Below are 15,546 nucleotides of genomic sequence, written 5' to 3' on the forward strand. Positions count from 1 at the left end.
TTATATAAAGCGTCAGTGCTCAAATATTTAGCTGAAGGATTAATGCTTAAAGCTTAGCAAAGGATAAGATACAGAAAAGTAATTTGCTTGTTCCGTTGTTACATTCTGCTTTGCTTAGGAGGAAAGATCATTTTTTATTGATTATCTCAGGGTTTCTTTTTATCAGGACAATAGTTAGGTCACACTATTTTATGTAAAATTGATTTCCATTCTTGATAAAATGAATGTCACAAGGGTAACAGTTCAGATTTAATCAATATTCAATATTTTGGATTTGTTGTCTTTATAAATTTAATATTTTCAGCGCTTGGGTCCTGCGTTTAAAATATGTGGGAAGCCAGAGGTGATTAGAATGTGTGGACATTATGACCATTATTACGTAAAGCTGGCAAGCCTGCAGAAGAGAGCTTTAGTCCAAGATGATGATCCCTGTATTGGCCAGAGAATGGAAGAGTATTATAAGCAGAAAGGACAAGAACCACCTCCTCCTCCACCTCATGGGTTGTATTTTTTTTTCCTCTTGACTATGGAAACATCTATTGATTTTTTGACATGATGCCCCTTTTTCCTATTTAGAGTTTTCAATGAATGTTATGTTTTTCAGGCCCTCAGAGTATCTTCAGAGACGATTTAATGCTCAGCAAAACAAGTTAAAAGTAGAGAAGCAACTGGTAAGCAATTTCTATAATCAAAGAAACACAGATTGGAGCAAATAAATTTTGGGGGACGCGGTGGCTCAGTGGCTTAGGACGCTGAGCTTGTCGATCTGAAGGTTGGCAGTTTGGCGGGTCGAATCCCAAGTGCCGCGTAGCAGAGTGAGCGCCTGTTACTTGTCCCAGCTTCTGCCAACCTAGCAGTTCGAAAGCATGTAAAAATGCAAGTAGAAAAATAGGGACCACTACGGTGGGAAGGTAACAGCGCTCCGTGCGCCTTTGGCGTCTAGTCATGCCGGCCACATGACCACGGAGACATCCTCGGACAAGCGTTGGCTCTTCGGCTTTGAAACGGAGATGTGCACCGGCCCCTAGAGTCGGAAACGACTAGCACGCATGTGCGGGGGAACCTTTACCTTTACCTTTATTCTTTTTTACTGGTACCAACGTGAAATGCTGCTTTAACTGTAATAATATTTCATTTTGGTTTTTCTTTTAAGGGTAATGGGCTCATAAAAATGAAAGAAGAATCTTTTCTAGACACTGCTTTTAACATTAGTTAATTATTTTGCATATCAATAGGGGCTACGGCCATCTTCTGCTGAATTTTGTCAGCTGCAGAATCAAGAAATGAAGGAAGAACAGCTCAAAGTCTGTAATAATGCTCTTCCTCAAAGAAATGAAATGAAAGAACAGGTAAGGGAGCCTGCCCAGAGCATTTGGATATGGACTGAAGAATCTATGATTGGAATAATAGACATTTCTATCTACTTGTTACTTTGTCATAAAAATATATATAGATTGTCTCTACAGGTAGTCCTTGACTTATGACCACAACTGAGCCCAAAAGTTCTGTTAAGCGAGACATTTCTTAAGTGAAATTTGCCCTATTTTAAGACTTTTGTTGCCACAGTTGTTAAGTGAATTGCTGCAGTTGTTAGTGATACGGTTGTTAAGTGATTCTTGCATTCCCCATTGACTTTGCTTGTCAGAAGGTTGCCAAGCATTTGAATTTTGATCACATGACTATGGGGATGCTGTAACAGTTGTAAATATGAAAAATGGTCATAATTCATTTTTTTCAGTGCTGTGTTATAAGTTGAGGACTACCTGTATTTTATGAAGGGGAATAGAGGCTACTGTGTTTCCCCGAAAATAAGACCCATTTTATTATGATTTTTTTTTGCCTCCAAAAGAGGCACCAGGTCTTATTTTAGGGGGATGTCTTACCCGCTTATCTTAGGACCTCTGAAGCCAGGCCTCCCACGCCCCGACACCTGTTGCGCCGCTGCCCGAGGTCTTCTTTAGCCACTTGCGGCCAGACGCCATGTGGTGCATTGCACCAGTGCCGCCCCTCGCAGTAGAATGTCACATGGTGCTTTGCGTCGGTGCTGCTGTTCATGGCAGAAGGCCGCATGGTGATGCGCCATGTGGTGTCCGGCCGCAAGAGCCTGCGAGCGGCTGCACAAGAACTCAGGCACCTGTGTAATAGGAGTTGGGGAATGGGAGGCCTGCCTACAGTAGTCCTAAGGTAAGTGAGGGCAGGGCACTTGGGGCAGCTCCACCCCCACCTCCACCTCAGCTTGATTTTTACGTCTACGCTTCACCCCAAAACTAGGGCTTATTTTGGGGTTAGGGCTTACATTAAGCGCATGCTTAAAAATCAAGCTAGGGCTTATTTTTCAGGATAGGCCTTATTTTCGGGGAAACACGGTAGATGGTCGCTTGTCATAGATGCTGTAGTGCAGGGGTGTCAAACTGCCGGCCCAGAGGCTGGACGCATCATCCCAAAACCGCACCTACCCCATTGCCGGCAACGGAGAAAAAGCTCCAATACGTTGCATGACGTCACATGACGTCGCGACTTTGACATGTCTGCTGTAGTGGATACTGCATAAGCTAGAGATTAGATTAAATTCTGAGGTCCCTTTTAATTCTATCATTGTCTTTTCCTAATTTTTCTTTCTTTAAGGATGGCGTATTCAAAATTATATTATTTAGTTTTAACCAACAGTATGGTTCAAACAGCTCCTTCAGTGGCTTTATAACACACTTATTTTTGCTATTTTGCAATTTGACAATGACCGGGACAAATTATTTTGACTTGACTGGCAACTGTTTGCGACCTTTCAATATGAGAAGCTTTTGAAAATCCCTTCTTTTTCCAAGTAGCTCGTCACAGCCTTAGAACTCAGGGAGAAGCCATATGAATCATGCTAATACTGTGTTTAAACTAATGTATGGGGTTTTAGTATAAAAACTAGTAGATATGCAGCATGGCCTGGGAAGGTATGTGGGGAAAATGTCCAGATGCAGAGATGGTGAGGAATTTACAAGGAGCACATTTCTCAGACTGGTCAGTTTCTCATGTTTCTAACTGACATCTTGTTCTGCATTCATGATTAATGTGCTAGTTATAAAAGCTTTTGCAAGCCAACTTTCAGGCACAGACATGCCATGATAGAACATTGCATGTATACCTGATGTCTTTCCCAGAGAGCATTGCATGTTTTTCCTTGTAAGGTTTTTACATTACCCTTAATAGCAATAGCACTGAGACTTATATACCACTTCACAGTGCTTTACACAGCACTCTCCGAGCAGTTTACAATGTCAGCATATTGCCCCCAACAGTCTTGGTTCTTAATTTACCAACCGCGGAAGGATGGAAGGCTAAGCCAACTTTGAACCCATCAGGATTGAACTCCTGGCAGTCAGCAGAGTCAGCTTGCGGCACTGCATTTTAACCACTGTCCCTCCAGGGCTCCTTTAATAATAAAATTAGTTCTCTTCAAATTAACTTTTAGCACTTATTTGGAGGGATTCCATAAATACATTGTGTTTTTGCTGCCTCCAAGAACACTCTCTGCAGAGTGATTTGGGGAAGCCACAACAGAAGATCAGAATAACCTTTTGCATTTTAATGTACAGTTAAAGGTAAAGGCAAAGGTTCCCCCGCACATGCGTGCTAGTCGTTTCCAACTCTAGGGGCCGGTGCTCATCTCTATTTCAAAGCCGAAGAGCCAGCACTTGTCCGAGGACAACTCCGTGGTCATGTGGCCGGCATGACTAGACGCCAAAGGTGCACAGAACGCTGTTACCTTCCCACCATAGTGGTCCCTATTTCTCTACTTGCATTTTTTACGTGCTTTTGAACTGCTAGGTTGGCAGAAGCTGGGACGAGTAACAGGCGCTCACTCTGTTACGCGGCACTCGGTATTCGACCCGCCAAACTGCCGACCTTCAAATCGACAAGCTCAGCGTCCCAACCCACTAAGCCACCGTGTCCTTAATGTACAATTACATTCACCATTAGGAAAATTATAAAATCCAGAGTAAACCAAACTTTTTGTTAGGCAACAAAATAGCATATAGGCTTTTAAATTCTCAAGATCTAGTCAACAGGCAATATGGTAAAAGTGTTTGATATCATGTCTGCATTTTTCACAGTTTTAGATAAAAGATTGAATTAGACTGTAAACATGCATTATAGAGGTACATCTCACATTAAATCCAAAATTCTTGTTTCAAGGACTGTTTGGCTAGAGCAAGGGTAGGCAACCTTGGCTCTTTTATGATTCGTGGACTTCAACATATGCTGGCTCAGGAATTCTGGGAGTTGAAGTCCACAAGTCATAAAAGAGCCAAAGTTCCCTACCCCTGTGCTAGAGAAACAACCTGTTTGGCTTGGTGCTTGGGGCAGAAGGGTATTTTTATTTTTAACTTTGTTTATATGAGTTGTTGTGAACCACCTAATATCATTTTATGAGTTAGACAGCTGCATAAGCCCTGTAATCAATTAAAAATGGTTCCCCCATTTTTAAAGCATTAAAATATAGTTCAAGTTCAACTTATCTTAATCCTTGGCAAAATACAGTTCCATTGTTAAGTGAGAAAACTGTACAGAAACTATACAGTTATTTAATAACAAACCTGAATATAATTTGAAATGTTACAGGGGTTTTTAAAATGTCATTACAAGCCAGATTACAGTGTGTTCACAGTAGAAAATTTTAAAAACCAAGTACGTGTCCATAATATTGATATTCATTTTCTATATGTGGCCATAAAGTTGCAGTCCAATTCTTACACTTCTGAGAAGTTACTTCTCTGTGGGACTTAGTTTTGAATTAACTTGTATAATGTTAATGGATATTTTCTTCCATATTAAGAAGTGTTTTGAATGATATCTGTACAGAGACATTTTATTAAAATCCAATAATGTTTTGCAGGAATACCTGAAGCAGTTACATGAAATTCGCCAACAGTACCAGAGTGAAGTAAATGAAATTCGCCTTAAAGCAGTTAAGGTTAATGTCCTTGGACCAAATAGTTACTTAGATGGGCTATGAAAAGCATTGGAATCAGATGATTTGCAAAGCACATTAGCCCAAAGAACAGATCTTTCTTCAAAGGGTTAAAAAAAACTTGCAAGACTAGCATAGATGCTTCAAAAACTGTTCCTGCTGTTTTGAATATACATGTGCACGCATAGACTACAACACCTCTATGGGACTGCACAAAGCAGAGTGGCTGTGCATGCACACCCAGGTTGAGACAGCCAGGAACAGCTCTTAAAGCAACTGCTCAAGCCTTGCAAAAAATGTGGCTGTTTTAAAGTTCCAAAGATTTATTCAGGCTAACATATAATGCGAAATGCCTCTTTCAAATGCAGGTCTAATTGTACCATATGAATGAGGAAGGGTCAAGGGAGTGAGATGACAAAGTATGTATATGATGTCATTCATATAAATGCTGTAACTTAATTACTTGTGCCACGATATTTGGATATTATGGCATTTATATGATTTATCATTGTGTTAATGTGATTCGGGTGTCATTATGGTTAGTAACAGGTGCAACTGGTATGCTGGTGTTACACTTTTCTGTGATCATAAGAATCTTTAATGTGATAAATTGAAAACTTGTCTTTTGAAGTTAAATATTATTATTGTATGTTTTAATGAAATGGTAGTTATAGTATGCACTAAAAAGATTGAGAGATTCTTGAAAGAAACACAAAATATTTTTTCATCTTACATTCATATGGAGGGAGGGATCTGTATCATATTTATGGAAGCTTTGTTTCTGGGTTGCGTGGGTAAACCTATCCAGCCTCTAAGTGTTCTCCTTTTCATAACCTCCCCCGCACAAAACCTCCTTTTTAAAAAATTATTTCTCAAAAGATTTTAGGACACTTCTCTGGTGTAGTAAAACATGCCATTATAAAAGTTCCTAATATCTTAAAAGCAGTTAACAAGCAATTTCCAAAAGTAATTAAGAAAGGAACTATGCAAATCCTGTGTCCTTTTGTAGGTGCCAAACCACAGCTGGTATTACCTCATCTCCCAGAGCTTTAAACCCACAGGAGCCCACTGTTTTGTGGTCTTCTCATGAAAAGAAGCAAGTGTCTGGAGCACCTTGGTGATCCAAGTCCACTCCTTCTCCAGAGAGAAATTGTGAAGAGTCAGTCCATTCACCGACTCTTCATGCCACTGTGGTTGTCAGCTTCCCCCTCAATGGAACCATCCTCAGTTTGCCATTTCTTTCTTGGAAGTTCCAGAATTAAAGTTACTTTTCATAGTCCTAAATGTAGATTGCTTTAATGGAAATACACCACAAGTTTAAAAATAATATTTGGATATTATTTGGGATGGAAATGCATGTCCTAATGCTATTTTCTGCAATCGTTTATTTCTTTTGTTATGACACCGTAAAACTTCATGTAGACGAAAGTTTTAATGTTTATACTTAACATCCATCTGCTGAACCTAAAATGTTATGTTTATGACTATCATCTTAAAGGAAAATAAAAACATAAGGGACAAAACCTATATTGTGAAACTGGGAAAGAGTGAGGACCAGTCTGTTCCTGATACTAATTATGAAGAAAGAAATGAACCAGGCCAGGTATCAGCACTTTTGGTTTTGGGTACAACCTTTTCATTTGGTTCATTGTAGTGTCTTCATTAATGGGAAGATCTCTATTTTTGTTTGGCTAAAATAAAAGTACAAATAAGAGATCTTATTGCAATTTCCATATATATATGGAAATATGAGCTGCCACTGCTGTGGCTACTGCCTGTAGATGGCCTTGGTCTAGGCTGAAAAAGGAAATAAGATTTGTCCCGTGTCTGGGACTAAGCAAGTGTATTCTGAATGCTTAACAAACATTTAACATGTTTGTGTGTGTGTGTGTGTGTGTGTGTGTTTTCTGAGGTTTTCACGGGTGTTTGTATGTAGATCTTTGGTCATTTGGGTTTTTTTCCAATTCTACGTGGGAAAAAACCTGAATGACCAAAGATATACATACACACACACACACACACACACACACACACACACACACACACACACACACATATATATATATATATATATATATATATATATATATATATATATATATATATGTTTTGACTTAGCAGCTTTCTCTGTCTATCTGTCCATCCATCCAAGCTAAGTGCAAAATGGTAGCTTACATTTGGAATGCTTTATCTAAAATATTGCATGTGGCCTATACTGGGATAACTTGAATATACAAGTCTACATCGAAATTAACACAGATTAACAATTCTAACAGATTCAGAAATAAATGTTAAAAAACCAGTGGTTGAAAACAAACCCCTTCCATCTACAGCAAATTAATTGGAAATCTACTAGAATAGTGTTGTGTCTTTCAGAGCGAGGGGTGACCTTGGAGCCTGTCTAGGGCTTTGAACACGTGGCCTGATGACCTGATGCCACAAGACTGGGGAGGCTAAGGCTGGATTCTTTTTTCCCTACTTTTGAGGTTGGAGGTTAAAGAGTAAAATTAATCTCTTAATCCTTGTAGATTAAACCTGTTTGTTTAATCAAACTTGCTTGTTGGAATCTTTCAAAATGTTGCGGGGAAGAGTTCAGGTTTTTAGGGTTGCTGTGGGTTGATGAAGCCACTGCAAAGCTAAAGGCACACATTTTATCCCTTAAACATCTGATCACCTGAGACGAGTTTCAAAAATATAAACTCTTGTGTGGGAGGCTTCTGGTGTGATGCGTGTAACATTAGGCCATCACATCTATCACACTGCCCATTCTTGTAGTAGTAAATCCTGATTTATGCTCTATCACCCTGTACTAAAGTATTTTTAAATGATTCTGTAGAACAGTTTAGCATTCATAAAAGATCCCTTCTGCCCCCCCCCCCCAACTATGAGTCTCATTATTGCTTTTAGTTGCCTATTAATGCTTGCATGCTATATCTTTTTAGTACAAATAGTGATGCACAATTTGCTTTTTTTCTCCTCTTCTCTCCCCAGGACATGGAACAGAACCTGAAACAAATTGGTCTGCAGAGATGGCAGGAGAAGAACAATCCAGAAGTACAACAGAAAGCAAAGGTTCAGTTTATATCTATCTTATCTATATATAATAATAATACCACCTTTGTATTATATCATTTCAACTGGAATATTAGTATCAGTATTTCTAAACTTAAAAGAATGAAGAACAAGGGGTCTTTTTCCTTCATTTTGCTATAATGGACATTGCAGCAAAATAAAGGATAGAAATCCCTTGTTCTTTGTCCCTTTTACTTAATTTACGTCTTCCCTCTTCCTCAGAGGGAGGAAAGTGATAGTGCATTTTTATGTATTGCTACATTCAATAGCACAAGAGGGATAATCATATCTCTCTCTCTCTCTCTCTCTCTCTCTCTCTCTCTCTCTCTCTCTCTCTCTCTCTCTCTCTCTCTCTCTGAACTAACTTATATCCTAGCTATGAATTTACATATTTACATATTTTTGCATTTTATTTTTCAGAGGGGTGTAAAGTTTCAGATTGATCTAACAGACAATGCAGCAGATGAGAAAAACATCCAGGAAGAAAATGAGGTATAATTCTGGACCATAGTTATACAAGTAGTCCTCGACTTATGACCACCATTGAGCCCAAAATTTCTATTGTTAAGACATTTGTTAAGTGAGTTTCACCCCAATTTAGAATAGAATATCTTTATTGTCACTGTGTAACTCACAACGAAATTAAGTAATTTTGAAATTAATTTTACGAGATTTCTTGCCGCAGTTGTTAAGTGAATCACTATAGTTGATATGTTTGTCACCCAGTTGTTCAGTGAATCTGGATTTCTCATTGACTTTGTTTGTCAAGATCACAAAAAGGGATCACATGATCTTGGGACACAGCAACAGTCATAAATATGAGTCAGTTGCCAAGCATCTGAATTTTGATCATGGAAACTCTGCAAAACTGTAATTGCAAAAACAATGATAAGTCTCATTTTTCAGTGCCGTTGTAACTTTGAACGGTCACTAAACAAACCCTTGTAAGTCGAGGACTACTTGTATTGGCAATAAATGATAAGATTGTAAATGACCACCCATTTGTGCATGGAGATTCCCTGCTTATGTAAAGAATATGTGTGTTCCACAATGTTCTCTTTTTTAGAAACTTTGAGGCTATACCAAGTATGGAACTTCCTACCTCATTGTTTGAAAAAGTCTTTAGATATCACAGCTATGGAATGTACCCTGAGCTGGAAAATATACAAGTGGTGCCATCAAAATAGGCTCCCAGTGAGCGCCTGTTACTCGTCCCAGCTTCTGCCAACCTAGCAGTTCGAAAGCACATAAAAAATGCAAGTAGAAAAATAGGGACACTTCCGGTGGCGACGCGACGTCGAAAGACAGCCGTTTTCGAGCTGCCCGCTCCGCAGCTGTGTTTTTCGATCGTAAACAGCGCCGATCAGCTGTTTAGATGGATTTGAAGCCCCCTCCTCAGGAGAAGAGGAGGGGGTGAGGCCCCAGGTAGGGGTTGAGCTCTCCGGGGCCGCCTGAGCTGAGAGCTTGGGCGGCTGAAGGATGAGCCCCCCCGAAGCCTGGGTTGCTCCGAGCTGCGCAGCGCCTCTGCTCTGGGATTATTGGAGCAGAGCCAGGCGTTAGCAACCACCCCTGCCAAAAGGAAATACTTTTGATTATCAAGATGCAGGCAGAGCGGTACAGGAGGTCAAGGTGAAGTGGACTCTTTATTTTTACTCTCTAGCTCAATGGATTTTATAGCTTTAAAGTGAAAGTGCGTAATAAGTGAAAGTGGGGGAAGATGGCGGCTAAAACTTCTAAAGCTCTTCGGAATGCGGGGTCTTCCCTGGTGCAAGAGACCTCATTGCAAGCTTTGCTTCCTCCTGCATCTCCCCCGGTATTGACGCTTAAGGATTTACAAGACGCTCTTGGAAAGCATGCACAATTGATGTCTGATATGATGGATGAAAAGTTGAAAAAGCTGGAGGAGAAATTGGAGGAGAAAATGGAGAAATTGGAGAAGAAGATGGAAGAGAAGCTGAGAGCAATGAGGATGGACATCTTGTCTAAGGTTGAATCCGTAGCTGAATGTGTGCTACAGCTGGATATAAAAGTGGAGGATCTCAGTCAAAAGAACTCTATATTAGAAGCAAAGGTATTAGAAAATGAAAATATAAGGGATAAAATGGACGAAGAATTGAGCCTTGTTCAGTATAATCAGATGCAGTATGCTATTAGAATTAGGGGTTTAAAGGAGAATGGTAAAGAAGATTTAAAGCAGCTGATTTCTGAGGCTCTGGAAGGGGTACTGGGCCAGTCAGCATCTGAAATTGAGGGAAATATGGACAAAGTTTTTCGTGTAAATTCATGGATTGCAAGACAGAGGAAGTTACCCAGAGATGTGGTGGTCTATTTTACAAAGAGAGTAATTAGAGATGAAGTCATTCAAGCTGCCTATGATACTAAATTGGTAGTGGCTGAGCAAGAAGTCTTGGTTTTAAAAGAGATTCCTCCGAAGATTTTAAGGAGAAGGAAAGATTTTGCATTTCTAGTACAGGAACTTAAGAAACGTGATATTAAGTTTAGATGGGAGATTCCAGTTGGGTTGGTGGCGACGCACGAAGGTAAAAGACATCGTTTGGTTACTGTGGCTCAGGCACGTGATTTTTATAGTAATGTGTTAAAAGCAACCCCCCTATCATTTTTGGAAGCTGCAAAAGGATACGGTGTGGGAAAGCTTCAAGATGTAGCAGATAGACAGACAGAGGACAATGGTGTTGGAGGGGATCAAGCCACAGTCTCATCGGTTGCTGCAGGAGGCCAGAAGATGACGCGTGCCGCCCTAAGAAGAGCGAGACGAGAGCAAGAGCGAGACCAGCGGAAAGTTATGGAATCTTCAAAGTGTGCTTACAGTGAAGATGTGGCAGGAGAGCGGTCTAAAGAAGTTTTGGGGGTCATGACAGAGGTGCTCCAAAAGTTTTGGGGCGTTAAGATTGCTGATTAAATTTTTAGATTAGAATGTCAATGGAGTAAAATTATTATAGAGGAGAAAAAGTTTTTTTTTCTTTTTTAATATTTTACACAATTTAAGATTGATGTTATTTGCTTGCTAGAAAAGTATATTAGGGTTATGGATTTAAAGTATGTGTTGAACTAAGAATGGGTATGTAAGCTCCTAATTAACAACAAGTTGTCTTAGAGATTGCCTAAATTTTTTTTTATATATACTCTTTTTATTTGAACTTTTATTTGAACTTAAGGATGATTTGGAACTGCGAGACATTTGGCGTGATACATGCAAGAACTATTTTTGATTATAGTTTAGTTTGGTCGGAGATTATTAATATTAATAGAGATAAGCGCTTTTGGCGCGTAACTGAGAATTTGTTTGGAAATTAGAGAAAGGTGGTAGAATGCAAATAGCAGGTGAAAGTTTTTTTTTATTTTCCCTTTTTTTTGAAATTAATATGAATAAGGACTGGGATTAAGAAAATTTATTTTGAGTAAAGATCTTTTTCTGTTTTCCTCTTTTTCTTTTCTACTTTATTTGTAATATTAATATTGTTTGTACTCATTTTATATGAGCTAGAGAGAGATAGAATTTATAGTTTATTGTTGATAACATAGGGGTGTTTATGTTTGTTTTTTGATTTTATGCCCTGTATTTAGCTCTGGGAAGTCGGGGGGGGGAGGAGGGAGTGGGGGAGAGGGATAGGGGTGGGGGAGGGGGGGGTTAAAGTCAAAATGTATTGTAAAACTTTTTAAATTAAAAAAAAAATAGGGACCACTACGGTGGGAAGGTAACAGCGTTCCATGCACCTTTGGTGTCTAGTCATACCGGCCACATGATCACGGAGACGTCCTTGGACAAGCGCTGGCTCTTCGGCTTTGAAACGGAGATGAGCACCGGCCCCTAGAGTTGGAAACGACTAGCACGCATGTGCGGGAGAACCTTTACCTTTATCTTTATACTGAATCGCTTTGTTCTCGTGTATAGGTGTGAAATTGACACCATTTCTACAGACAAGCTGACACATTAAAAACATAGATAATCAGAGTTATACAGCATTTCAGCTTTGAAGGTGTGCAAAAGTAGTTCCTGTTTGCAATTTCTTAAAGTGATCTTGCCTTTTCCTGCAATCCCAGGAAAAGACATGTATGGTTTACGGAACTACTGCAGACGCTAAGTGCTGGCACATTCTGAAGTACCATTTTGGTTCTGAATCTGAAGCACTGTCTCACCCTTTGTTTATTGAGTGAATTTACTTAAACAAATACACTGAGGGCGTTTTATCTTGAAAGATGGGATTGCTTAAATTCATTTTTCTTACATATAAAGACATCTTCCTCAGCTATATCAGCTGTCAGTATTTTTTTCTCTTGGTCCAGATTTTCCAATCTTCATTCCTACTAATTTTTATATTGAAGTTAACATCGATATTCCTCTGCCACAATCTCTTATTGCTGCATCTGACTTTTAGGGAAAAAAATGTTTCGAGAGCTAGATGTTGAAGTTTCCCTCTGGCCAGACTTTTGCTTGACTCCTGGTTCTGCTCTTTATGTGTAGCTTTGTTATAACCTTTAAACATGGCGTTCTGTTTATCGTCTGTCACTAATATCTGTCTTTAGCTCTTTTTAGCAAAGTTCTCCAAGTAAAAGGCTCGCTCTTTCCTCAGATTTGCTTCACTTATTTTTGTTACCAACTGAACTCCTGATATTTAATTGTCATTTGAAACATCTCTGCCATAGCAATTATAAGCAAAGCAACCACAACTGATTTGTGTTTCAGTACAAATATAAAAAAGCCTTTGTAGTTACTAGGGCTCTGAGGGTAACCAGGAGTCAAAGAAGGAACATTGTGTTGGATTTCAGGAGGATAATATTAATTAATTAGTTTGTTTCTTTGTTTCTTCGTTCATTCATTCATTGAAGTTATTTGCTGCCCATCTCACCACAAGGCAACTTTGGGTGGCATAAAACATCCAAAGCAATAAAACTATAACAATAAGAAAACAAAATAATAATTAAAAGAATACAAAATTATAATTAAAAGATGGGAGGGGAAGGAAGCAAAATGCGCAGGGGGGGACGTGGGATCGATTGTTAATCTATATTCATCTTGTCGGCAAATAGATGGGGAAGAAATGGAGGCAGTGACAGATTTTATTTTCCTGGGCTCCAAGATCACTGCAGATGGGGACTGTAGCCAAGAAATTAAATGACGCTTGCTCCTTGTGAGGAAAGCAATGGCAAATCTCGACAGCACACTAAAAAGCAGAGACATCACCCTGTCAACAAAAGTGCGTATAGTCAAGGCTATGGTCTTCCCAGTTGCAATGTATGGCAGTGAAAGCTGGACCATAAGAAAGGCTGAGCGCCAAAGAATTGAAGCCTTTGAACTACGGTGCTGGAGAAGACTCCTGCGAGTTCCTTGGACTGCAAGGCAATCAAACCGGTCAGTCCTGGAGGAGATCAACCCTGACTGCTCTTTAAAAGGCCAGATCCTGAAGCTAAAACTCAAATACTTTGGCCACCTAATGAGAAAGAAGGACTCACTGGAGAAGAGCCTCATGCTGGGAAAGATTGAGGGCAATAGAAGAAGGGGACGACAGAGAATGAGGTGGCTGGATGGAGTCACTGAAGCAGTAGGAGTGAGCTTAAATGGACTCCAGAAGATGGTAGAGGACAGGAAGGCCTGGAGGAACATTGTCCATAGGGTCGCGATGGGTTGGACACGACTTCGCAACTAACAACAACATTCATCTTGTCATTTTTCAGTATGAACTACCGTTTCCTTTTTTAGTTTAGGTTGGTGCAGCAGCTTATTAGTTACTTCATAACCTCATGGAGAACATTCTCAGAATATTAAAAAAAAACCCACAAACATACAATAAAATAAAATATTACTACACAAATCTCTTTAGTTACTTGATATGATACCATAGGTTAGGATAAATAGAGCATCTGTCACACACAAAATGTGTAGATTGGCACATATAAAATCCTCAGAGGTTATGATTTCTGTCTTTCTAAAAGAGATTCTCAAATGATTGAGAAAATATGTCAATCCCTCTATGAAATGTCTTCTCGTTAAAATTTGAAGAGAGATTATGTGCTGTTTAAGTGAAATGTCTCTCTGAAAAGCATATAATAGATGATATTCAATAATTCAATTTGTCTGGTTCTGATATTGCAGTGCTTTTGCTTCAAAAAAAAGAAAGAATGCGTTAATTTTTCAAAACTGACTTTTTGTGTGTTTGATTTCAGCAGCATGATAAACTTAATGAAACACTGACTTTTGAACACGGAGAAAACCTTAAGAAAAAACTGGCAAACTATGAGGAAGAATTACGGCATTGGAAGATGGGTATGCTTCTTGAAATTATTGGCGTTGCTATCTGTTCAGATAAAACCACTGGGATCTACTCACAGTTAGATTCCAGCAATGCTGGTTTTCAGTATGTGACTGGGGCCCAGTCTTATTTAATTATTTGAGCTCAGTTTGTTTTTGTTTCTTTGAGAACATTTATTTGGCTGCCTACTCGGTCACAATGATTCTAGTCAGCTAACAAACAGTAAAAAATATAAACTAGAAAAAAAATCAAAAAGATAAAAAACAATAATCCCACATCCTATTCCTGAGGAATTGGACAGGATCCTTGGGGTGTTGCATCTTGCCATCATCTATATGTTAGATCCATGTCCCTCCTAGTAGGTCCTAGCTACCCAGGAAGTTTTATGTAGCAGGTTTCAAGCAGTGGCAAATAGGTCTTTGCAGGAGGGTGTGATTCCTCTGGCCTTGAAGGATGTTGTGGTCTGTCTGTTCCTTAAGAAGCCATTGCTGGACCCAGCCATATTGAACAATTTTCTGGGGAGGGTTGCTGGGAAGGTGATTGGCCTGGTGGTTACCTTAAAAGCCCTGCATTCTCTGGAACCAGGTTACTGACGGTTTCTGCCTCCATTCCTATGTTTTGGGTTCCCTTAGTGAAGAAAAAAAAGTCATCTAACACAGAGGTCCCCAACCTTTTGAGCACCAGGGATCAGTTCCGTGGAGAGAAGTTTTTTCCATGGACCGGAGGGGGTTTGGTTTCGTGTATTGCCTGCATCCCGCAGATGAGGCTTCACTTGTTTGCGTGGACCGGTTTCTGGCATGCCGCAGCCCCCAGTGCCAGTCCACGGACCGGGGGTTGTGCACCCCTGATCTAAAAGATCTTACTTGCCTATCATGATGCCTGTCCTTTGGAACAACTCCACCTCTAGAGCTATGGAGAATCCTAACTTTACTTGGCTTTTGGAAGGTTATGAAGACCTGGCTCTTTCCTCAGGCACCAAGGCTCAGATGTTAATTTATTGAAGTTTTTTGTATATATAGGCTGTAGGGGAAAGTGTTATTTTTTTTTATAGGGGCTGCAACTTAAGTTTTGTTTGTGTTTTTAATAGTAATTTCTGTTAGGCTTGCTAGCCAGTGTCTCTGGACAGATGGACAGATGTAGACATTTCATTAATCTGTCAGTCAATAATCATGTTCTTGTTATCAAATAGTTGCATTTCTCCATATCAAATCTCTGTTTTATAATAAATATACATTTTTGAGAACT

At 39.5% G+C, this 15,546-nt stretch overlaps 1 protein-coding gene across 1 annotated transcript in view; it reads left to right on the forward strand.

Moving 5' to 3' along the window:
• The window catches only part of LOC310635223 (serine/threonine-protein kinase Nek5-like), a 36,316-nt gene that overhangs the window by 13,672 nt on the left and 7,098 nt on the right, over positions 1–15,546 (forward strand). The window contains 9 exon segments of the mRNA XM_083353944.1: positions 305–501; positions 605–671; positions 1,236–1,349; positions 4,886–4,963; positions 6,459–6,563; positions 7,952–8,032; positions 8,453–8,527; positions 8,531–8,551; positions 14,216–14,315. Coding sequence (XP_083210070.1) covers positions 305–501; positions 605–671; positions 1,236–1,349; positions 4,886–4,963; positions 6,459–6,563; positions 7,952–8,032; positions 8,453–8,527; positions 8,531–8,551; positions 14,216–14,315 — 838 coding nt within the window.

Source organism: Vipera ursinii, assembly GCF_947247035.1.
Source record: "Vipera ursinii genome assembly, chromosome: 1".
NCBI classification, from domain to species: domain Eukaryota; kingdom Metazoa; phylum Chordata; class Lepidosauria; order Squamata; family Viperidae; genus Vipera; species Vipera ursinii.